The following is a 23,483-nucleotide window of genomic DNA, read 5'->3' on the forward strand; positions in this document are numbered from 1 at the left end:
CAGTAACCAAATGTTTAGTCTTGGTGGAACGGATTTGTAGATGAATTCAAAGCAACATTTGAGAGGACAACTTGCACGCAGGGTGTTTATGGCCTCCCCCCATTCAAGATTAGCCCGCACGGTTTGAAGTGTGTTTCTTGGATTTGGAATGCAGATGCTTTGTTGGCGAGGAGGAGGAATCAGCGAGGAGTCGAAAGCGACGAGTTTTTGATTAATGAGCTTTGAAATGGCTCTCCAGGAGCAATAAAGGATGAACTGCTCGCTCGCTCCCTCCCTCCCTCTCTCTCTCCCCTTCGTGCACGCGTGCATACACATTAAAACACGCACACGCATGCACTTTCCCTTTCTTGCGCGTCGATACATTGGATTTTTTTTTTAAATCCACCCGATCAATAAAAGGATGGAGCTCATTCTCTTCTTAGTAATAATCAGACGCTCGGTGTCGTAAAAAAAATAATAAAACGCCAATAATCTCCGGGGCCTTTTCTATTTCGCAGAAATGCACTTTATACGTTGGCTATGCTGGTGTCTAATGTATCGATCCGCTTCTCCTTGTTTGCAAAGTCCAGTGGCGCTCAATTGGCCTCCTGGTAGTCGGCAAACTCAACAAGGCATGGACATTCTATTCATATTCACAATGAAAACAACACACGACGCCTCGTGGAAATAAAACAGTCAAGTTTGAGCACTTTATTTACAAAATGTCCAACACAATAAAATAGAACATTTCAATATGGTTGGGGTCTGGTAATTTGATGAGTAACGACAGGAGACAATGAGTAGAAAAACCAAAATGACATGCTGGTGTGTACAATATTTGATACTTCGATAGTCTACGATTTTGCTCAAGATTCCACACAAGATTAACCATGGACACGTAATGGTGCTTATACACTATAAAATGCCCCATTTGTCCCCGATATACAATTAGATTTTTTTTTTCAACAACCCTGTTTTGCCATCAAGTGCACTGATGTGTCCAATGTTACAAAAAGAAAAACACGTATAAATACTCGCTTATAAACGATAAATAATGTGCAATCATTAAATAATAAATAGATAAGAGCCCGAAAACGATTATTCAATAATCATGAAAATAAATAAATTCGATGATGAGGATGAGATCCTGACAAAAGAGACAAAAAACGGGACTAAAAGTCCTTCTCACTACTGATGTGTTTCTACGTTCATCATCTACTTCAAGTCAAATATTCAGTCCAAAATGCGCATTGCACTTTATATATGTATATATTTAGAAAAGAAAACCAAGAACTGTCAGACATCCACCCCCCACGTGTCCAATAACGTGAGAAGATTATTTAACAAAAAAAAATACACAATAATCGTCATATCAATACTGTGATGATAATAATGCACAACGACTCGCTCGGACTTATTCGAAGAATGAGGTAATAAAAAGAGCGCGACGTAATATTGGCACACACTCAGAAAGATCCACACTTCTATTACAAGTGCGTGAGTTTGGGCGCTTCCTGAATCCTTCCCTGAGTGGCTTGGTGCGAGGTGAGGTCCGTGTAGGTGGGGTGGGGGTCACAGGGTCCGTGGTGGTGGTTCCCCGGGATCTGGGCGGCGCAGCTGTAGTCCACGCTGGTGGACGACGGGTGGGGAAGGTGGCCCAGGTTGAACACGGGACCCGACGCCGGCATGGAATCCACAAAATTCCCTCCCACGTACACGGGGCTTCCCTGCAGGTTAGCGCCGGCGAAGGTGCCGCCGCTCTGCATGCCGTGATGCTCGTACTCGGCGTTCTGGTAGCGCTTTTGCTGCGGCATGCAGCCGCCCAGCGGGGCCGTGTAAGCGGCTAAGCCGTACATGTTCTGCTGGGGCTTGGCGAAGGGCGGAGGAGACGGTGCGTCGTAGCCCAGCGAGTTACCCAGTTGGCCGGAGTAGCCCATGTGATTAGCGCCAGTGAGCGGCGGGCTTCTGTCCGGGGAGTGCCCCAGGGGCGAGTGCGGGATCCCTTTGGACTTTTGGTCCTTTTTGTACTTCATCCTCCTGTTCTGGAACCAGATCTTGATCTGGCGCTCGGTCAGGTTCAGCAGGTTGGCCATCTCCACTCTGCGTGGGCGGCAGAGGTAGCGGTTAAAGTGGAACTCTTTCTCCAGTTCCACTAACTGCGCGCTGGTGTACGCAGTTCGGACCCGCTTGGATGCCGGCCCAGTCGGACTCTTTTCGTCGCTCACCTCGCCTGGGAAAAACAAAATGATTTTTTTACCGTGTGTCCAAGTGGGAGATTGTGAGACCATAAATCAATTCATTGTATTAATAAGTCCACTATTGCTAATAAAGGTGCTGTAGAGGTTCTATAGGTGAATAGGTGCGGTTAAATGAGTGCAACAATTAATCAACACAAATCAAATGAGCAAGCACCTGCTCTTTGGAAAATACTTTTGCCTATTACCTGATATGCAACTGACCAAACCAGTAACTGAATCAGAATCAACTAAGCTTGGTTTTCTTCGTCAATTTGAAATATTGCCCTGTTTTCTTTTATAATGGGATGGACATAAAAACAATATAACTATTAACAAATTCGTTACCTACCAGCCTTGTAAAAATTAGAAATGAGAATAAAAGAAAACTGTCATTAGTTTCTTTTGAGGAAAAACGCTATAGTGAGAAATATACATCTTTATCCAAAATAATTCTTCACTGTTTTTTGAAAAGATAAAGAGTACTAGTAGTATCGGTACTTGGCATCAGTATCTATAAGTCAACAATTGGGTACTGGCAAAAGTATTTGTCTGGAAAAAAAGGTGGATAGACAACAAATCAATCACTCCATGCAAGGAATATTGTTCGTTTAATTAGAAAAAGGGGTTAAATGTTTTTAGTATCTCAATGTTATTAAAAGTGGAGTTAACGTTTGGCACACATTTGTATAGCAAAAAAACAACATGAATTAGACCCAGATGATGATGCCACGGGCCTTATTCGCCCACCAGCCCCCACCCCCTCCACCCCCGTTACATTACGTTTGACACCTCTCGCCTGCATTATCACTTGGCGAGAGTGCCACAAACTGCACAAGCATTTCCATCATACCAGCAGCTGGGCAGTTGTTATTCGTCTTCTGCTTGGCGTTCTGCCGGGTCTCCTTCATCCACGGGAAAATCTGCTTGGTCAGGGCGGGTGACGCGTTGTTGCTCCCCGCCGGAGGCTTCTTCTTCTGGGGCGCGTTGCCGTTGGATCCGGGCGAGGGTGGCAGCGGGGCTCCGGCCTGCTGTGGCTGTTGCTGTTGCTGTTGCTGCTGCTGCTCCCCGGCATTGGACGCTTGGCTGCTGCTGTTGCTATTGGTGCTATTGTTGCTTTGGCTGCTGCCAGCACTGCTGCTGCTTTGCTGCATGCAGTCCCCATTTAAGTCATTCTCCTTGAGGGTCAGCGGCCTGCCGGAGGGGGTCTGGATGGGACACACGGAGGCCTGGTAGTCCGCGTCGATGTTTGCCGCGGGGTAGGACTGGTGCGCGTAGTGGTACGAGTCAGCCTTGGGGTACGTGTAACCCCCGAAGAGTCCCGAGTTGTCGTAGTATGTTGCTTTCTGCATTTTGTTGGCTCGCTCAAAGACAATCAAGCAGGCAGCGTCTCTCCAATGGCATCAGTGGCGGTGCTTGTGATTTATTTATTTTTTCACGTGATTGGCCTCCCCCACTTTGCCTCCAGTCTGTCACCTACACATCCCAAAATATAAAACGCATTTTAAGGTTAAAAAACAGTTCCCAATCTCTCTAATGCACATTGCAGCACCAGTTGCCTACCCCCCCCCCCCCCCCCCTCTTCCACACACACACACACACACACACACAAAAACACACACACAAAACAGTTAAAATTTAACTTGGACTCAAAAAGACTCTCTGTGGGGCTTTGGTGTGACGCTGAATCAGCATTTGACACGGCAACACACAAAAGCCTTTTCACTAATCACAAGCTCTGACAAAGCGCGTCATGGAGAAGATGGAGAGACGCTCACACTCACATGGATCACCCAAATAATCTGTTAATATTAATAAATGAAATGTATGTGCGTGGGAGGGTATAATAGGTCGTTCATGTGGGCGTGGTTGGCACAATTTCACATGATCATTTGTCTTGTCTCTACACACCTTGCATAATCTAATACAATTGAATACATAACGGTCGAAGCAGTGGAGAGCTTTATTTCAATTCTAGCGTCTTGGTTGTAATATTTTGCACTAACTCATAAAATAATATATTTGTACTGCCTTCCCTTTCTCCTGTATATATTTTTTGCCTTGCCTACAAATTTCCCTGCGAATATAAACTCTGTGTTAATATTTAAGTATGTCCAAATATTGTAAAGATTAAGCAACACTTTGCACAGGCGTTCAGGTCATAATCGACGTCCTAGAAATCGCCTCGTAAATATCAAAAGCAGACTGTGTATAGTGTACGTTGGTGGTGCCGCTCGTCGTGCTGCATAACAATTGCACCTGTCACTGTGAGAGCGCCGCGGCAAAATTTATGAGCGTAAATGTGCGCGTAGTACACGCAGAGCAAAAACACACCACACACGCTCGCACACACACTTTGCACTCCATTACAAGTGCAAAACAACCAAGCGTAGGTGGAAGGCAAGCGAAAGAATTTCATATGGTGCCGAGCTGCTCTGATAAAAGCGGGCCCGTTGCTTGCAGTGCTGCACAATTAGTCCTCTGTTCGCCAGCGAGAAGATTTACGCAAATATCTATATCTATTAAATGGACTACTCATCGTTCAATTTTTACATTTTTATTGTACATTTCGTGCGTTGCAGCTCTTCGGATTTAAGAGGTGAATATAATGACATTTCCATGCCTCGTGTCTGTTTAGGTCACTGAAGGTTCACTTTATGTTGGGGCAAAAACAACAACAACAAAAGGCTTTGTTTGCTGTGTGTGTGTGTTACTCACCAAAATCTGCGCAAATGTGTGTGACGTCCTTTAAACATTCAGCATCGTACCCAACTCCACCTGCAAAATATAAATATTTTCTCACTGTCTCAATATCGCATATTGAATAATCTAGAAAACTGGACGCGCAATTGAATTAAAAAAAAAAACTCTTTCTTTTTCAAAAAGCAGTGTGTCACGTGATGCCTTTAAGACCCCCCCAAAAAGTCCTACATGTGCACTTTAAACAAAGACGATATTTAGCAGTCATAAGCAGTTTTTACCTGACCTTTTGGGTCATGCGGCTTTTAAGTCGACGTTTAATGAACAACGAGGAACGGTTTTAAAAGCTTGAAGTAGAAGCCCAAAATGCCGCAAACTCCAACGTCGCTTCACAAGCGCACACTGATGTCAAGAAATTCGACCTTGCTATGGGAAGGAACGGCTAAAAGACGGCTCGAATGTGGAATTATTTGTAGAAGCGGGTCGATATAGAGCCGCTCGAGTGCTCGGGGCCCACTGGGCGACGAGTAGCAGACATGCTCGCCTATTCAAGGCGCAGTGTTCCTCGCCTACGCGCTGCTACGGTAAGTTTGCTCCACACAATGGAGCCGACTCCATGTAGACATTTATTATCTCCACGATGGAGTTGTGAGAAGAAAAGGAAAAAAATATTGAAATTAGTCCCGAGTGTTTTGGTGGATTACAACACATTTGGTGAAATTAAATATTTCCTTTTAATTTGGAATATTAAGCTACTGTTAAAATAAATGATTATTAAGACATTTAAGATGTCCTTAATGCGGGAATAAGAATTAACAAATTATAATATGGACATTTTAAAATAAAAAGACGACAGAAAATGTGAAAACGGCGCAAAAATCGAAATGCTTTTCCTTTGTCTGCGAATCCTCACACACAATTTGAGTTTTTTTTTTTTTTTAACAAAGCCGCGCGGCTCAAACCACATAAATCACACCGAACGCCATTGTGACGATAAGACAACAAATTAATGTGATTTACGATCCGGGAGTCAAAAAGAAGAAAAGTGCCTTCTACTTTTCCCTTCGCGCTGGCTCGCGTGGAAATGAGCTGAAAAGTGCACCAAGTTCCGTCTCCATCATATTTGGCTTTTCCTCTTCCAAAAAATCAGAAGCTTCCTTTTTTTTTAGTGGGGCTCTGCATCCGCTGCATCCGCGAGCGCTTTAACGAGCGTCCTCCGCCTCCGCGTGGAATAAATCACGCTTGCATCAAATTAACCTGCTTAAAGGTTGCTTTGCGCCATGCAGCTGCTTACCTGCGCGTCAATTCATCATTTACAGTAGCAAAAAAAAAAAAAAAAAAAGCCAACGCGAGCTCGCTTTCCGCGACTCCTTGTCGAATAAATCCTTCAGCTCGCCTTTTGTGTGCACACAATGCTGTCCTAAACCCGATCTTGCTCTTTTGCAGACATTTCCATACACCGGTGGAGACAGTATTCCCGAAAGAGTGCAGCGAGGACTCAGCTACCAATAAAAAGCCAACATAGGGTATATCCTTATTTCTGCACGGCAAGGAGAGGAGAGAAGGGGAAAGAAAACCTTCCTATAGCAATCAATCAGCAAATGAAATAGCAAGAATTCGAGTGTAAGGCCCCCGTGTAGATTTGGGAGCTAAACAGTAGAATATTTGGTTTGGGGAGGAGGGGGGAGCTTTATGATGACAAATAAAGGCACTGCCCTGCAAGATGCGAGCATATTTGTCCACGTGATTTGTTCTTCCTCCACCTCACCGATCCATTTGGACAAAAGGGCTGCGTTCAGATTGGTTCCATTCACAAAAATCTGGCAAACATTTCTTGCCACACGACTAATTTTACACGTATGGCATTAGGCAAGGTATAAGGCCATTGTTCTTCAGCGTTGACAGCCAAGCGCGTCTTTCAATAACACAAGCAATGAGCGAGCATTTGTCACGAGAAAGGTTCGGAAGGCTTTTGTGCTTGCTGTGAAGAAAAAGATTCAGCATGTGTTCACAGGGTCATAAAAGTGAAAGATTTACAGTTTTCGCGTCCCCCACACACCTCCTCCCCTCCTCCCCTCCCCTCCCTCCCTCGCAACCTTTCAGGAATTACTGGGGGGTGATTTACAACGCATGCACAAGTGTCAAAGTTCCATTTATACATATTTTTAAATTTGAATTCGGGGCAAATGAATTTCAGCATCCGCGGTGAGCATGCACATCCACAAATTCGAAATAAGTGGCCAGGCAAGATGCAGTAAATAATCGGACCTACCCGAGCATCCATCGGTTCGGATGTGTCGCTCCTGACGCTGCTGTGCTGCTTAGAAGCTATTATTGTTCCCCCCATGCACCCCACTTTCTCCTTAGGAAGATCTTTTCAGTTTTTCAAGTCTAGATAGAGTCCTCGCGATTAATGACGACGCCGAGCTTCGAGGGGGGCAACGGGGAGCTGCATTAATTATCGGGCCGGTCACGTGATCTGAGACCAGAAAAGGGGGGGGGGGAAGCAAGCTTCCGGAGAGATGCTGTCGGTGTGGATTTTTCAGCAAATGCTACCCCCCAAAAAAGACGACGTGCTGTTGTTGTCAAGAAGGAAGGAAGGCGGAGGGAGAGGGGAGAAGACTCAAATATGGCCGGATGGGGAGAAGCGGCAGCGGGGAAGCAGCCTTGGCGTATGCGGCTGTCATTGGAAGTGGCACGGCGCCTATGGCTGCCATTTATTGGTGCTCGCACATGTAGGTCAGCGCGGAAGCTCACCCCAACATGTGTAGTCCAATCACACACTTTTCCCATACAATCATATGCGAATACTAATGGGGGGGGGGGGGGCGCCTTGCATCCATCCGACTATCGTATCGATGGTGTGATGCGTTCAAGGACATCAATTTGATTTGATTTGGAGACATACGGGAGTGTGTGTGTGTGTGTGTGGGGGGGGGGGGGGGTAGTGGAGATTCCACATGTCTTATTCGAGGCCTTTTGTGTGATTTGAGCTTCAACAAGGTGTGAGGTCTTTTCCTAGTGGTGCCATTTGAAATCATGTTGAGGATTTCACTGAAGCAAATACTCGTGTCCCACTTAAAATCAAATCAAAACGTGTTTCAAAAACCACCCCTTGGATAAAAGCACATAGCAATCAATTGATATTAATACATTTATTTTTAATTATAGATTTTTCTTCAACTCCCAACCTGGCATGCAATGGATGCCTTCATTAGTGCACATGCATGCGTAAACCTGAAAATGGTGGTTTCCGCGCACGTTTTTTTGTTGTTGATTTTTTCCCGAAATTTCAAGGCAGCAAACTTTGATACAATTTTGAGTTGGGCGGTTTAAAAAAATATTTCAATTTATTTCAATAATAATAATAATAATAATAATAATAATAATAATAATAATAATTGTCTTGTATTCCTCCCCTGACGTTAAAATATTAGTAAAAAAATAGTAAATTGTTTTGGAGCAAATAACTTGTTTTGTTATACTTGTTATGAATATCAATAATTTATATTTTGAACTTGTTCCAACTTGAATGCAATTCGCTGGGTAAAATTCTAATTTCAGCCCCCTCAAACCGAATCTGATTTTTCACTTTTGACGAACGTGTCCCTGCCACCTGACATTTTCTGCCATGAAGTTTTGTATTGTGATTTTTGTGTGTGTCCTGACTGCCTTACAAGACTGCGTTTGCATTTAGAAAAAAAAGAAAGGAGACAATAGAGAAATGAGGACAATGGCAATAATTTAGGAATAGTAGAGAAGTTAAGACTATATTGACCCGCGTAAAAAAAGAAAAAAATACGTCCATATTGTGTTAAATGTACGAGTATTTCTTTTATACAATATGTGCATTCTGTGCTTTTCGTGAAACCGAGAACGTTACGCGTAAATTGATGCGTAAAAGAAAACGAGCCAAAAGGCGCACATTTGGCCGATGTTTTCCAAAAGCGCCCCTGCATGTGGCACCTCGGGCGTCAAAATGTAAGAAAAATAATAAAAGAAAAACACTAAATATTGTTTTTTCAGCAGTGCCTAAACGCATTTTACTCATCGTTGTGATCATTCTTTTTTTTTTTTTTTAATACAGTTTTCTCATTTGAATGATTGAATCGCGGTTGACTGAAATCAGACACTTGTGTCCCTCTGCCATCATTTAAATGCATAACCAGTAGAAATCTTTATTTGTTTCCAATATACATCTCACATCCCGGTGCACAAATACAAAGTAGAAAGCATGTACAAAAATAAGACCAGTAAAAGACATTGCATTAACAATGACGCCTACAAGAGAACATCGGAGGTCTTTTATTTTTTTTAGGGGTAGTTAAGAACTCCGTTGTAGAAATCACGCACCGATTTGCTTTGGATGCTTCGCGGAGTTGTTTGTGAGGGCGAAAAGGGAGAAAATGCAGCTCGTCCTGCCGGGTCAGGGGGTGTCGGGGTCATTCCTCGCGGCTTGAGCGTGTCCCCTGGATGAACCTGCCAACCGACCTTCGCCTCGAATACCTCCCCGGCAAGACCTCCATGAGCTGGGACAGCTTCTAGGCCTTCTCTTGTCTTCAGACAATGACGGGTTTAAAACAAAACCAAGAAGGAAAAAAAAACAGTCTTTTTTTTTTTTTTTAAATCTGGCTTGACACCCCCACTTCTTTGTGTAACTAAAGACAAAATACATTCTCACATTAAACTAAGACGACATAAAGCCATGCACAAATGTGTAATTTGTAAAAGATTACATATCATTCATTTCATCGTGTGTGCGCTATACGAAAACGTCCACTTAAAACCGCAAATAAATAAAATTCAACATTCTCCTAAATTTCAAACAAACTCGATGTCATGCGGGAAGATTTTGAAAAAGAAATTGGCTTGGCGGATAGGAAAATATGAACAAAGAAACGTAGTAATGGCTATTTGTAAGGAATGTTCTTTTCAAAGAAAACAAAACGTTTATAATACAAAATAAGTTAAAACAAACAAGCAACGAAGACGAACGATATATATAAAAACGAAATTTGTTTTCCTGCTTGCGATTTTCCTTCAAGTATATTGCGCGTTTGTGAGAGGCGTTTTTTTTTTTTTTTCTTGCATGTGTGTAATTTGAACGAATGGGCTCCCTGTGCGAAATAGAGCTACTTAAGACTTTAAGCCAGCGTGAACTCACGAGAGACGACATTCTTAAATCCACAGAGCCCCCCACCCCAACCCCCAAATAATAAAAAATATATTTTTAAAAAATGCTTGAATTCGTGGCGCCATAACCTCTCCGGCAAAATACTGATTGATTTCCTTTTGGGGTTTTTTAAGTCTCAGGCTCAGGACAACGCTGATTTTTGTTGTTGTTAAATTAAAAAAGCTCAAAAAACGACTTCAGTCCATGCAACAACAACAAAAAAAGTTCGATGCAAGTGAATTTGTCGTGATTTATAAGGACGTGATTTCAGTACTGTTGTCCTTGTGGAGGCTTTGCAGGTGGCCGTGGGTCGGCACCGACCTGCCTTTGGTGTTGGGCAGTTTGTGGTCCTTCTTCCACTTCATCCTTCGGTTCTGGAACCAAATTTTGATCTGTCTCTCTGACAGACAAAGCGTGTGAGCGATCTCGATCCGGCGCCTTCTGGTCAGGTAGCGATTAAAGTGGAACTCTTTTTCCAGCTCCAGAACTTGCTGGCGCGTGTAAGCCGTCCTTGAGCGTTTGGGCTCGGAACCGGTGTAATCCGGATTGACTGCAAGGAATTAAAAAAATATATATATTATTTAAGAAGTGTGAAAAGTGGGATCATATTTGTATTATTTTGCGCGCAAAAATAACGCACTTGCAACCACCCTTGGGGTTTTTAGGCTCTCTTGTTTCGCGGCCTGTTTCGCCCCCCCCCCCCCCCCCCCCCCTCCAGCTATCAAATTTACGACTCGTGTAATTGGCAAGGCCTTTCAAACGCTCCCATAAACATCACACCGGGTGATTTCCAAAGCGCGCTTACCCGTGGTGACGTGCACTTTCTTCATCCAGGGATAAACTACCGCGGGCTGCTTCGCTTGGATCCCGTCTGGACTCTTGGGGCCTGAACACGTCCTGGCTCCGGCCACATGAACCGAGTCGCCCGGCTCCGTCTGCGCGCCGTACGGGCTCGGTTGTCCGGCTTTGTCTTGGACGTGACCCCGCGGCTGCAGCGGAGACTCTTGCACTGCGGTGCATCCGAACGCTTGCTCCGTGTAGTTGGCGCGTGGGTAGATGGCCGGGTGCTGAAAGTCAGCGTCCTGCGAGGGGTTGAAGTAGTCCGAGCCCTGCTCAGGGATGTAGTTATTCTGCGAATATTCCTCGCAGGGAGGAAATTTGGGGTCCACATACTTGGAGTTGACCATATACGAACTCATGGCCATTAATTTGTGAAGGTAGAAAATACTAATTTTTCTCCAGTTGTCTTTTTTCCTGCCTCCATAAAGCCCTCCTACTTTGGTGTCAACTGAATAAAGTTAGCGGACCATGTGACTGTGTGGGCCAATGGAGGTGACGCTGCTGCTCGCACGGGTAAACAGACAAGTAAAGAGCAATTTCATCCTTTCCAAATATGCCCCTAATTAGACTCCTGCAGGAAAAATAAACCTCCAAACATCTGCTTGCGTGCACGTCTCGAAAATGAAGGTCCACTCTGGATAGAACAAAAACACTTTATATCTCGAATTATGCTCAAAAAGGAGGATAAATACAAAAAAATGTAAAAGCCTGCGCCTCCAAGCTCTCATGTGCTTGTGCTGTGGTGTAGAAAAGCGACAAAGAAGAAGCCCCAAGCGGAGTGAGGACAATTGATGGCGACTGTCTTTGTCAAGGGGGGGGGGGGGGGGGTCATCCAAAAGTTACACCAATCTCATCCCTTCATCTGCTGCCACGTCTCGCAAACAATTGGCCGCCTCTGGGAATCATTCATTAGGTGCACAAACAAGAGCAGGGAAGGCGTGTGCGTCCAAAAACGGTCCCAAACACTATTTGTGTTAAGGCAGTAAATAATGCTGGGAAAACTTGAAAATATCATTTATTGACATCTTTTAAGTTAGTTCACTCAAAAACAAGTTGTTTTGAGTTGGGGCGGGGTCAATATATGACAACAGTGCAGTAAATGATTTGTTGTGAAAAGGCGAGACAGGCACAAACAAACAAAACTTACAACATTCAATTTAATCGTCCAACTTCAAATCTTATCAGTTTGTTGCTTTGAAATTTGAACTTTGCTTTCAATTCCAAAATGTTCATGTAGGCATGATGCTCAAAATGTCAGAGGATGCAAGGAAGTCAATAGATCGAAGTCTTTTCATCGACCATATACTCCCCTAGAATCGAATCTGTGACTGGGCTTGCATCACACAAATTCGGTTCTACAGGGTATATATAGACGACGGCAGGCCTTCCTAAAGAGCAAATCAACATGCGTGAAACGATCCAAGACACGAGTCATGTCAACTTCTTCATTTGGACCCCCCCCCCCTCACCCAAAGACTTCCTTCCCGTGTGTGTGTGTGTGTTTTCCTGCAATTTCCACCATTTGCCTGCATGTTTGATAATGGCTCGGTTATTTTGGCTTCTTTTTGGCATTCCTCACAATTAGAATTGTCAAGTGAGGGAAACAAATGGTTGGTCTATTCTCCCTCCAGTTAGAGTATTTTCTACGAATATATCTAATTTCATGAAAATGTTATGCAAGTTTGTCAGTTTCTTTCACTTTTTACTTTGGTTCCTTTTATGAATCTTTAAATTGGTGGAGAAAACAAGTCTCTTGCCATCTTAAGAATGCAAAAACCAATCAAATCTCTTTAACTTCATATTAGCATTACAGTCAATTTTCTGGAGTTAATTTAAGTCATATCTTATTTTTTTAGTACAGAAACTATCCACATGATGCCAATAAATCCTTCAAGATTAACTCAATTTTTATCCAACTTGCATGAATCATTTCACCTCAAATTTAGCATTGAAATTATGGAATAGTGGCACATTTCCTTCAGGTTTGAAATAAAAAAAAATAAAGGTTTTAAGTATGGAAGCAACTAATGGTTATAAATATCCTTCTTAATTATTAGCCCTATCTTTTTAATCGAAATAACTATTAAACAATAGGCAGCCAAAAATCACCTTTATTTTTCAGTGTAAACAAATTCTTTGTCATCTAAATCTATAGTTTATCTCCACACGGGTTAGTTAACCCATTGGCCCCCCAAAATAATTTTTTTCAGGCCTTCTGACAACTCAAAGGGGGCACAAGTTGAGCAATCCCCTTTTTAGCCATTAACTATAAGCTCAGTGGCAGCTACTTACACAGCTCGGCATCCAAGCTTTCACTCTTACTGATTAATTATTGTGCATATCAAACAGCGTTGATCATTTTTCTTCGATTTTCTCGTCACGTTGCTCCAATGATAAAAAAAGAATATCCATTTGAAGTGTGCATGTGAATATAAAAAAAAATACCCTATGTTTTTAACTTGGCAAAATTCGTTGAAATATGAACAAAAAAAAGAAATGCAGCAGAAATAGCACACATGTGTTATTAAGTAGTGAGACAGGCTGACCTGTCTTTCACCTTGCCCAGGCCAGCCAGCACTTGAGACGGGTCAAAGCCGAAATGCAGCACAAAAGAATCATACAGTCAGCGTTTTTCAACTAAACGCTCAAAGCCAGTGTTCTTGGCCTCTTTTCATTCAGCACTCTTGCACGGATTTCTCCCTTTCAAGAGCTCCAAATAGAAGGCGGATTTTTTATGCCACATTTAGACACCATAGCACGCTTTTAAAATGAGCAGTAAACACGCTTTTAAGCATTAGATCTCTCTTTTTTTTTTAGAACTAATGTTAGGCACATCGGGCCCTAGGGGTGTAGGCCACATGTGGCAAATATTATTTTATTTTTATACAATAATGTGATTACTCTCGTTAGAACGCAGAACATTCACGCACCAAAATAACAATGGGCTAAAGAGTAGCAGATAAACAAAGCTGGAATGCAACTCAAGTCTTGATTAGAGACGCTACACTAATACGACTAAATACACGTTGGATTTAAATCACATTTGAAAGAAACAAACAAAAAAAAAACACTATGTGAATCACGTATAGAACGTCATCTCCCGAAGCCCTCCCTACCCCCCACTACAGCCGCCCCCATTTTCCTTTTCCACGCAGGAAACAGCGTTAGGTATGTGTGCGTGACATCATACGCCCAAGCAGCAAATGATAAAACGCCGTCTTACCGCAGTGCCAGCCAACACACACACACAAGCGCGCGCGCGCGCACACATCAGCACCACCGCCAGCTCCCTCCAACTCCGCGGCGGACGCGCAGCCCCACGCGGCCGGCTGGCTGGCCACCCGGCCGGCCGGCCGGACGGACGCTCCTCTCCGGCCCATCTGGAGCCGCTCGCCGATACACAATGCGAATTATATTTTGTCTTGTCAAGCCACGGGCCATAAAGCAAACTTTAATGGCGTCACGTGTTTCCTGGCAGCCACTCACGAGGCCGCGCGGGCCCATAAATAACCCTCCAAAGTTGCACTTCCTCGGTAATGGCTGTGAGGCTGCGGAGCATGCGAGCAAGGAAGGAAGGAAGGAAGGAAGGAAGGAAGGAAGGAAGGAAGGAAGGAAGGAAGGAAGGAAGGAAGGAAGGAAGGAAGGAAGGAAGGAAGGAAGGAAGGAAGGAAGGAAGGAAGGAAGGAAGGAAGGAAGGAAGGAAGGAAGGAAGGAAGGAAGGAAGGAAGGAAGGAAGGAAGGAAGGAAGGAAGGAAGGAAGGAAGGAAGGAAGGAAGGAAGGATGGAGGGAGGGAGGGAGGGATGGAGGGAAGGAAGGAAGGATGGAGGGAGGGATGGAGGGATGGAGGGATGGAGGGATGGAGGGATGGAGGGAGGGAGGAAGGTCACAATTGTCGTGACACCACTGGAACACGCGTGGACTATAGACACCTCTCGTTTAAGCACCCAAGGATAATTTCCCTTCAAGTATTTTTAAATGCATTGTTGCTTAATTTATATTAATAACAATCATCATCATAATAATAATAACGATAATAGTAATAATAATAGTAATACATTAATATCATAATAATCATCACTATTGATTATAGTAGTAGTATAGTGGTTGTAGGGTCCAAATATGAATTATGAAATGGCTATTTCATTTAATTACCCCTAAAAATAATAGTAATAATGTAATGAGATGTTTTTCCAATTATTTTCGAACATATTATTTTATTGTATTGTTTTGTACTTATTCTGATTTTAATGTATATTTATTAACTCTCATAATTCTAATAATAGTCTTCATAATTAAGTAATAATAAGTTACAGTAATAATAATGATGGCTGAGTGGTGGTAGTAGTACAATAATACAAATATGCATCAAGAAATGGACACCTCATATAAGCTGGCCTAAGTTTAATATTAACAATGTCCTTCATTTTTTTTCTATTCGAATTTGCATTCATTCTTATTTTATCATTGTCATCATCACCATCTTCACCATTCATGACTATTTTATTAGTTAGTAGTACTACTATAGTAGTAGGAAAAGTAATAGTAGTCGTATCAGTGCTATTGACTATTATTATTATTAGTGGTAGCAATACTAGGAGGAGGAGTATGGTGGTAATAGTATAGCCTTGGCACTTACCATTACCATTGTTATTAGCACTAGTAGTACTAGTAGTACTAGTAGTATATTGCTCCAAACTGATTTCAGTGTTGCGCTTTCACTTGAGCTAAATGTCACCATAAGTAAACGTACTCAAAAAGTACATATAATACTCAAGTCATGATGATCTTGTTTTGTTTCAATCACAAATGTACTTAATGTGAAATTGGAGCCTGTTCAGGTGAACACACGCGTGACAACAGGTGGGCACGTTCGTTGTACCATCTGCCATCTAGTGGAAGAACATTTAAGTGTTCTGTCTGTCACTATACGTCGCTGGCATGAATAGCTGTAATTCGATCATCATTTACAGACCAATTAAATCAAATTGGATCAGCACACTTGATGCTCACTCATCGCGTTTGGGAATCACGTGACTCAAGCCATGTTTAGTCCCCCCCTCATAGTGACGTCAGTCAAATGTGCAGCCATTCCTCCTCCCCGTGTGGAACGTCATGATGATGACGTCTCCTGCACCTCACCAAACGTAAATTGTTTTCAGTTCAACCTCAATATGGTTGAATAAACACATCTCCGTCTTTTTATCACTAAGCAATTCTAAAGCTAAATTCGGCCACAATTGTCCGAGATTACAGTGCCCCAAAACTCCTTTGAGAAAAGCCAAGCAAAAGTAGTCATGTGACTGTGCCTCAGCCAATCAGAGCGCAACTTCATTGGCAATCAGAGGCTGACTGTTGGGCAACATTGCCTCCTGCTGGATACTGGGGTATTGCACCCCTCCCTTTTCACCTCTCACGCCCTCTGCACATCTAAATGAACATTGTATTGATGCGAGAAACATTTTAAAGGAGACATCTCGTCGATATTTACATGAATTTCATCATAATTTCGTTAGATTTTCTTTGCTGCTGTTTGAGTGGCTAACTTGAGTCGTCTGTTTCCTGCAGTGTTCGTCTGAAGCCTTTCCAGGCCTTTGTGGCTAAAATATGTCCAATTGAACATTAAACGAAAAGCTGTGATAGAATATATTAAAAATATGACTTAATACATCACAAATATTGGCTTCATTCAATATAGGCTAAATGCAATCTGTGTGGGTATTTGCAAGTCCTTTGTACAGCTTTTGAACTTAATCCAAGTGTAGTAAAAATCTAGAATCAAAATGCTTATTGGAGTCCAGAAAAAATGACGTGCGTGTATTCAGGCTAGTCTACTGCTGCTGTCGGTGCTGTACGCAGCCTCCATTTTGCCGCATTGCAGTGAGGTTGTAAATACTTTCGCAGCTGCCTGTCAGGCCTCACTGAAATACTGTCTTTGTTCACTCGGCCCCATCTCCAACAGCTGAAAAGCAGCGGGCAAAACATCCACACACATACACACAAAAACAACCCCGGCTTGCATTATGAACCTAGTGGCACCATTTTGATGTCAATATGACCTTTCCCATTTTTTTTTACACTCTAATCACACAAAATCATTTGAAATGCTTGTTGTTTATTTCTAGCGACAGAATAAATCCCTTACATGGAAAGGAGCCCTCTCAGACAGAAGCAATCGATTGCTAAACTGTATTTCATGCACAATCAAAAAATCTCCTTGTTTCTTAGAAAATGACATTTTCTCATTATACCAACAATAGGATTATTATTAGCTCCTCTGCACAGAGTCAAACGAATTGCCATGCACTGTTCTGTTTGGCAGAGGCAACAGGAAGCTGTCATTTTCACATCGCAGACACACGTACACAACAACTTACAAATCGATGTCGGATAATCCATGTTTAATCGTCGACGTTGTCTTTTTGGCGCTGGATGCTGTCGGATTTGAAGTTGACTTCGATGAAGCGAGGAGACGACTGGCAATTTTGACATCGGATCGCTTTGGAGCGCATTTAGACGCAGAATGAGGTGATGGAGAGAGGAGGGGGATTTGCGATGGCAGGGGGGAGGGGAAGGGTGGGCGGGGGTCCGCCTGCCTGCCTGCATGGGAAATGAGCATAAGAGCTATGAAGACGTTTGCTACCTCGCACACATGACCAGAGGCATCCAATGACAGGCCATAGACGCTCACAAAAGGCGTCTAGTGCCAAGTTGTAAATTGTCCGCTCACAAAAAAAGGAATTTCCACTGCAGTAACTCGTTCTGGTTTTTGGGGGGCGCTTAAAGGCGAGGGGCCCCAGCAAGCTCCTTTTCGCCCTTAAGAATGACCTAACCAGCTATAGCCAACTAGTATTGGTACATTCTAAACTTTGTTTACTTATGTATTTATTATTTGATTATTAGTTAATTTACTTTTAGGCGCAAAAGTCGACAAAAGGTCCAATCGCCTCGATTCTACCGTACATCAAACCCCCAAAGTCTTTAGTGAGCATATACATTTTGTTTATGTTGCGCCATTAAGTTCAAGAGGGCTCTGGCAATTGTGCTATTCAAGCTAAATAATAATGAATTTTATTAATGACGCAAAAGATTATGCAGCAAAACAAAACTTGAAATTGTATTTTTCACCCTCGTGCTTTGTCTGAATAACCAAGCAGATTGCCACATCAGGATTTAAAATGATAGTAAAATAAAATGGAAATATTTGTGTAGCTCATGTCTAAGCGGTGCTGGTGCGCATACCCGTCTTTGTTGGCTGTATCTTTTTTGTTTTGCACTACGGACCGTGTGCGAACGCGCGTACGCGTGCGCGTGTGTTTCATTTTATTTCCCCTCAAATTGGAATAAAACCATTGGATTGGAAGTAGACGCAATTGGAAACGTTTAAAGTAAAAGAATAGACTCGGCTATCATTTGAACTGAACATGCAGTGGCGTGTGTTTTTGTGTTTGTGTGGTGTGGTGTGTGTGTGTGTGTGGTGGTAAAGACAAGCCACGTTGGTGGTGAGGTGGATGACTATAATATTATTTACAAGGACCTAGGCTGGCGAGTTACACTTAATTTAAAGTCCCATTTTGTTATCTTTTCACCACTGTGTTGTGTTTAGTATCAATTGTATCTCTTTTTTTAAAATAGCTTTTTGCAAACAATGTGGAAAATAATAAAACAATAGGAAATTAAATTTTACACGACTGCTGTATTTTAGGAATCTTTTCATATATTTTGTATGTTTTATTTTATTTATGATCATTTATATTATAGTTGTACACGATGTATTTGGTTCTCGCCTATATGATTTCGGCGCTGATTGGCTGGAAGTAATCACGTGGTTCGAGGGCCTTGTATAGCAAAGAGGCGCATATTTACCTTTTAAAATATAATACGGGATTTTTGTAAATTTAAATTTCAAAGAAAGATTACTCTTTTGTTCAGTTACCGTAGAAGTCTGCTCTTCTTGATTGTATTCTATTTTAAGTTAATTTATGGTTTTATAACCAGCTTCAATCAGCTCTGCTTGGCTTATCATCCTATCGAAACCAGACTCAAGCCAGAAGGCAACAAAAAATATTAGCTCGTGACAAGTATCTTAAAAAAAGAAGTAATAAATGAGCGCATGTTGACAATCTGAAAATAGCAAACACGGTTCATTGATAGCGCGCCTTTGCAATACTTGACCTAACGTTTGATTTAGTTTTTTTATTTTAAACGTGTTAGCCAATATAGATGCAATAAAATAATAATAAAAGTAATGTACATCATAGTAATCATATAGTTACTATTTATAATCCCGCATATTATAATTATTTGCCTAACTTGATGTTGAAATTATTAAGTTATTATTATTATTATTATTATTATTATTATTATTATTATTATTATTATTATTATTATTATTATTATTATTATTATTATTATTATTATTATATATTTGAGTGTATTGTACCTTTCACAGGAAATGTTATTCTGTGGAACATTTGGGGAAACTGTTTTTCTTCTCAGAAGCCGTTACAGTTTTTCTATAGTCTTCCGAGGGCCATAATAAATTTGTGAAAAGAATAGCATCAAGTATATCTTTATATATTTGGAACTTTAGTGTGTAAACGGTGTGGTGCAGTTCCTCTTATTTTGTTTTGGGTGGCTGAGTGCATCGAATGCTATCACGGGTCCAGGAGTCTTGTGGTCATCATATTTGTTTTGGGGCACCAGCTCAGTGGACTAGTGGTAGAGTGTCCTCCCTGAGACTGGAAGGTTTTGGGTTCAAACCCCGGCCGGGTCATACCAAAGACTATAAAAATGGGACCCATTGCCTCCCTGCTTGCCACTCAGCATTAAGGGTTGGAATTGGGGGGTTAGATCACCAAATGATTCCCGAGCGCGGCACCGCTGCTGCTCACTGCTCCCCTCTCCCCCAGGGGATGGATCAAAATCACACGGGGGTTGGTTAAATGCAGAGGACAAAATGCCCCACACCCAGATGTATGTGTGACGATCATTGGGACTTTTGACTTTTTTTTTTTTACTTTGTTTTAACACATCCGAATACCACATTAGAGCTGTGCTAAATTAGAAATGTGAAAATAGCTCATCCCAATATTAATGCGGAAGCTAGGAAATGAAAAGTGCATGAGTTAATTTTTGACAGTTGTATTTGAAGCGACTAATCTGCTAGCCTTAATATAGCATCAACATTGATGATCACAGTACTGCTCCATTAGTTTATATTTCCTGGAACAGCCCAACATTCATCCTCGTGGCAGTCCTCTATTTTATGGCAACGACTAAACAACTGTTGACCTCGCAACACACGAGTGCGCGCACACACAAAGGAAATTATTTTATTTTTTAAAAATCTTTTTGCAGGTATTTATACAAAGAACATTTGGGATATTTACAGTCTTACAATGATGTAAGGGGGTACAAATACCAAAGTCCGTTTGTGTTATTATTATTACGATTTCTATCATTTTAATCGATACACGATGGCTCCCTTTTTGTTTCCATTGTGTTTGATACCACAGCGCCCTCTAGCGCCCTACGACGACTCTTTTTTTTAATACCCTGTTCCATAGTTATAGTGTAACTACACTATAATGCACGATTGTGACCCTAAAAAGTAAAGTACTTTACTATCGGATACAAGGCAAAATAAATAAAAAGAACTCTCAAAAACAAAACAAGGCACTCCAATTGAAGTTTAGCTTCCCATCAGTGAGAAGCAGAGTTGATGAATTAACGTGACCATTAAGATGTGGGAGTGATTTCCTGTGCACCAATCCATCGGCCAGACACCCCTGTGTCCACATTTTGATTGTTAGCAACACACGCACAAAGAAAAGAAGTGCCCAGAGAGGTAAAAGGAGCTTTCAAAGGGGCTCGTTGTAATTACTGACTGCCAGGGCCAATAAACTCATTTAGCCCAGACGTCTAGCCATCTCTATGGCTTTATTTCTTCCTGCTCTAAAGTCATTATAAGCCCACAATGATACCGCCTGATCATAAACACCCCCACTAAAAGTCTCGAATGAAATCTACCTGGGATTCGATACGAAGAACGCCATCATTTGTCTCGTTTGCAGCACGTGTAGTCGCCATTAAGACTGGATCACGCACTGTCCTCAGAGGTGACACAAATAATCATTTAAATACAATATATCCGTGTGTGTGTGTGTGTTTGTGTACGCGCATACACGCACGCACACGCATACACACACACACACACACACACACACACACACTATATATATATATATATATATATATAATTCATTTTTTTGTGCATACACACACAATTTATGTCTAAATTGTCCTGTAAATGAATGTGTGTATTCCAACAGAAAGGTCAAACAAATTGAACAGTGAAAAGTTTTTATATTCAACAATTAAAAGCAACACACACACATGCACACACACACTCTCTCTCTCTCTCTCTCTCTCTCTCTCTCTCTCTCCTTTTTTGTCACCTAATCCAGTTACAAAAAATAAAATAAAAAAAATAAGTGAGAAAATAACGGTTTCACTTGCAACGTGATCCACAATGTTTCTCAGGGTGTTTCCAAATTAAATCAGAATAGCGCTTCCAAAAAAAAGTCAAAGTCGTCCTCAGTGCAATCAGAGCTGCTCCTTTCCGCCTCTTTCTCGGTTCATCTTCTTCATTTTCATCCTGCGGTTCTGAAACCAAATTTTGACTTGCCGCTCGCTGAGGCTCAGGATGCGGGCCACCTCGTAGCGGCGGTCTCGACTTAGGTACATATTGTACAAGAACTCCTTCTCCAGCTCCAGAGTCTGATATTTGGTGTAGGGGCAGCGCTTTTTCCGACTGGACCGCGCGTGGATCCAGTTTGCTGCCGGGTTGCCTGCATGCACATGCAACAGAGCACAAATTAGCAGCCACCAAAAGCTCCTGTTTGGCTTTGGAAACTCAGGAGAAGCCAGCATTCCCATCCAGATTTTTTCTTACGAGCATTCAGGAGTGTTGTGATTGACCCCCCCCCCCCCCCCACCCATGCGTGCAAAAAAAGTGCAAAATCCAGGGTAATAACATTTAAAAAAAAAAAAAAAGCGGGTTGCGTCCGCACTGGGCCGCGGTGTAGTAGTGGTCTCCAGGACACTTTTATGGGTCAGTAAAACATCCCGTTTTACGCAGTCAGCTCGCACAGTTATAAATCAGCACTGGGGGCTATTTGCATGTGCTTATACTTACTTGGGTCAACTTGTTTCTCCTCTTTGGGCTCGCTGTGGTTGGAAAGCTCACTTCCACTCTGCGCCCTTTCCGGACCATCGGGGAGGTCCTCGGCAAAAGCCCGACTTCGAGTCTCCTGGCCCGGCTTGGTGTCGCGGATTTTCGCCGGCGAGAGCTCCGGCTTCGGGGCGCACGGCGCGCGTCGGCCTGGGGGGAACCCGGCGAAGCGGGGGGCGAGGTCGGGGACTGGGTCCATCCAGGGTCGCGCCCCAACGCATCTCGGGTCCGATTGGTGGGCGTAAGGGTGGTGGTGGTGGTGGTAGAGCCCCTGCGGATGAACGGGCGGCCACGACGCAGGAAAGACGGCGGATTTGGGGGCGAAATTGCAAGAAGAGAAATCGGCGTGGTGATCGCCGGCGCCTGACGGCCTGGTTGGGGCCATCGTGTGCGGGGGTGGCTGCATGAAGCGGGCGCCGTACACGTCCTCCACGTCCGGACCCAGAACCGCGTCCGCGTAGCAGCTGGCGAGTGCGGCGCTGGAAGACATTTTTTTGTTTTGATGCGAGCACTCAAAATAAAATGACTCGCAGTTAAGGGGACGCTCCCCTCTATGAACAATCATAGTATTTTTGCTGGACTGCGTCAGCACGGATTGGTTACACAGATCACGTGATCATATTTACTAATTCTGCCAGTAAATCAAGCCTACCCTTGAGCACCCCTTTGCTTTTTTTTCTTTTGCTTTTTTTCTATTTTTTTTAATATAATTTCAATGGGGAAAATAAACAAGATTCGATGTTGGGTGACCAATTAGAAAACTATAAACGTGCACATTCGCGTGTGCGCGCGCATCCCGCGCACTCACACTGACTACAGCGCTCGTTCCGTTACTCATGCACTCAGTAAAATAAGCTTTATAGACTTGGCAAATCCTCGTAAAATTGATGTAATGACACGTTGTAAAAAGAAAGAAAGAAAAAAACACACGCCGTTTTTCCTAATCAACCTGGATTCATATTTTCTTTTTTTCTGTTTTATTTCACACACAGTTGGAAAAGGCGGCAGTAAAATATTCATTGGAAAGAGAATAATAATAATAGCGCTACCGGCTTAATATATATTCATATTTATGTGTATCAATAAATGTTTTATGGTGTGCGTGTGATTATACATGCCACCTATAAAGAAAGAACGGACTCGAGGAAGCACGCACGTTGCAATTTAAATGTCGCATTGATTTTTGTTTTGAAACTTATGTGCAAAAAACTTTGGACCTTACCGAAGTTAATTTCACGATAAATCCTTGAGTCAAGAAAAACATCCACAAAAATATCCCCCTTTTGTGCGCCTCTACTCCGTATACTTTCATTTAATGTCATT

The 23,483-nt window shown here is 42.5% G+C and overlaps 3 protein-coding genes across 3 annotated transcripts; all 3 read right to left on the reverse strand.

Annotated features, from left to right (window-relative positions):
• Positions 1-675: 675 nt before the first annotated feature.
• Positions 676-17,494, reverse strand: hoxd3a (homeobox D3a). The gene is made up of 4 exons (XM_061287109.1): positions 17,302-17,494; positions 4,932-4,991; positions 3,067-3,689; positions 676-2,209 (listed from the first exon to the last, which is right to left on the reverse strand). The coding sequence occupies exons 3-4, from the start codon at positions 3,563-3,565 to the stop codon at positions 1,467-1,469; spliced, it is 1,242 nt and encodes a 413-aa protein (XP_061143093.1). The 5' UTR covers positions 3,566-3,689; positions 4,932-4,991; positions 17,302-17,494; the 3' UTR covers positions 676-1,466.
• Positions 9,063-13,998, reverse strand: hoxd4a (homeobox D4a). Its single transcript, XM_061287110.1, has 2 exons — positions 10,892-13,998; positions 9,063-10,636 (listed from the first exon to the last, which is right to left on the reverse strand). Exons 1-2 carry the CDS (start codon positions 11,289-11,291, stop codon positions 10,338-10,340), a joined length of 699 nt encoding a protein of 232 aa, XP_061143094.1. The 5' UTR covers positions 11,292-13,998; the 3' UTR covers positions 9,063-10,337.
• Positions 17,495-20,243: 2,749 nt separating the features above from the next.
• Positions 20,244-22,720, reverse strand: hoxd9a (homeobox D9a). The gene is made up of 2 exons (XM_061287103.1): positions 22,125-22,720; positions 20,244-21,777 (listed from the first exon to the last, which is right to left on the reverse strand). The coding sequence occupies exons 1-2, from the start codon at positions 22,648-22,650 to the stop codon at positions 21,533-21,535; spliced, it is 771 nt and encodes a 256-aa protein (XP_061143087.1). The 5' UTR covers positions 22,651-22,720; the 3' UTR covers positions 20,244-21,532.
• Positions 22,721-23,483: the final 763 nt, after the last annotated feature.

This window comes from Syngnathus typhle, linkage group LG9 (assembly GCF_033458585.1).
Source record: "Syngnathus typhle isolate RoL2023-S1 ecotype Sweden linkage group LG9, RoL_Styp_1.0, whole genome shotgun sequence".
NCBI lineage: Eukaryota > Metazoa > Chordata > Actinopteri > Syngnathiformes > Syngnathidae > Syngnathus > Syngnathus typhle.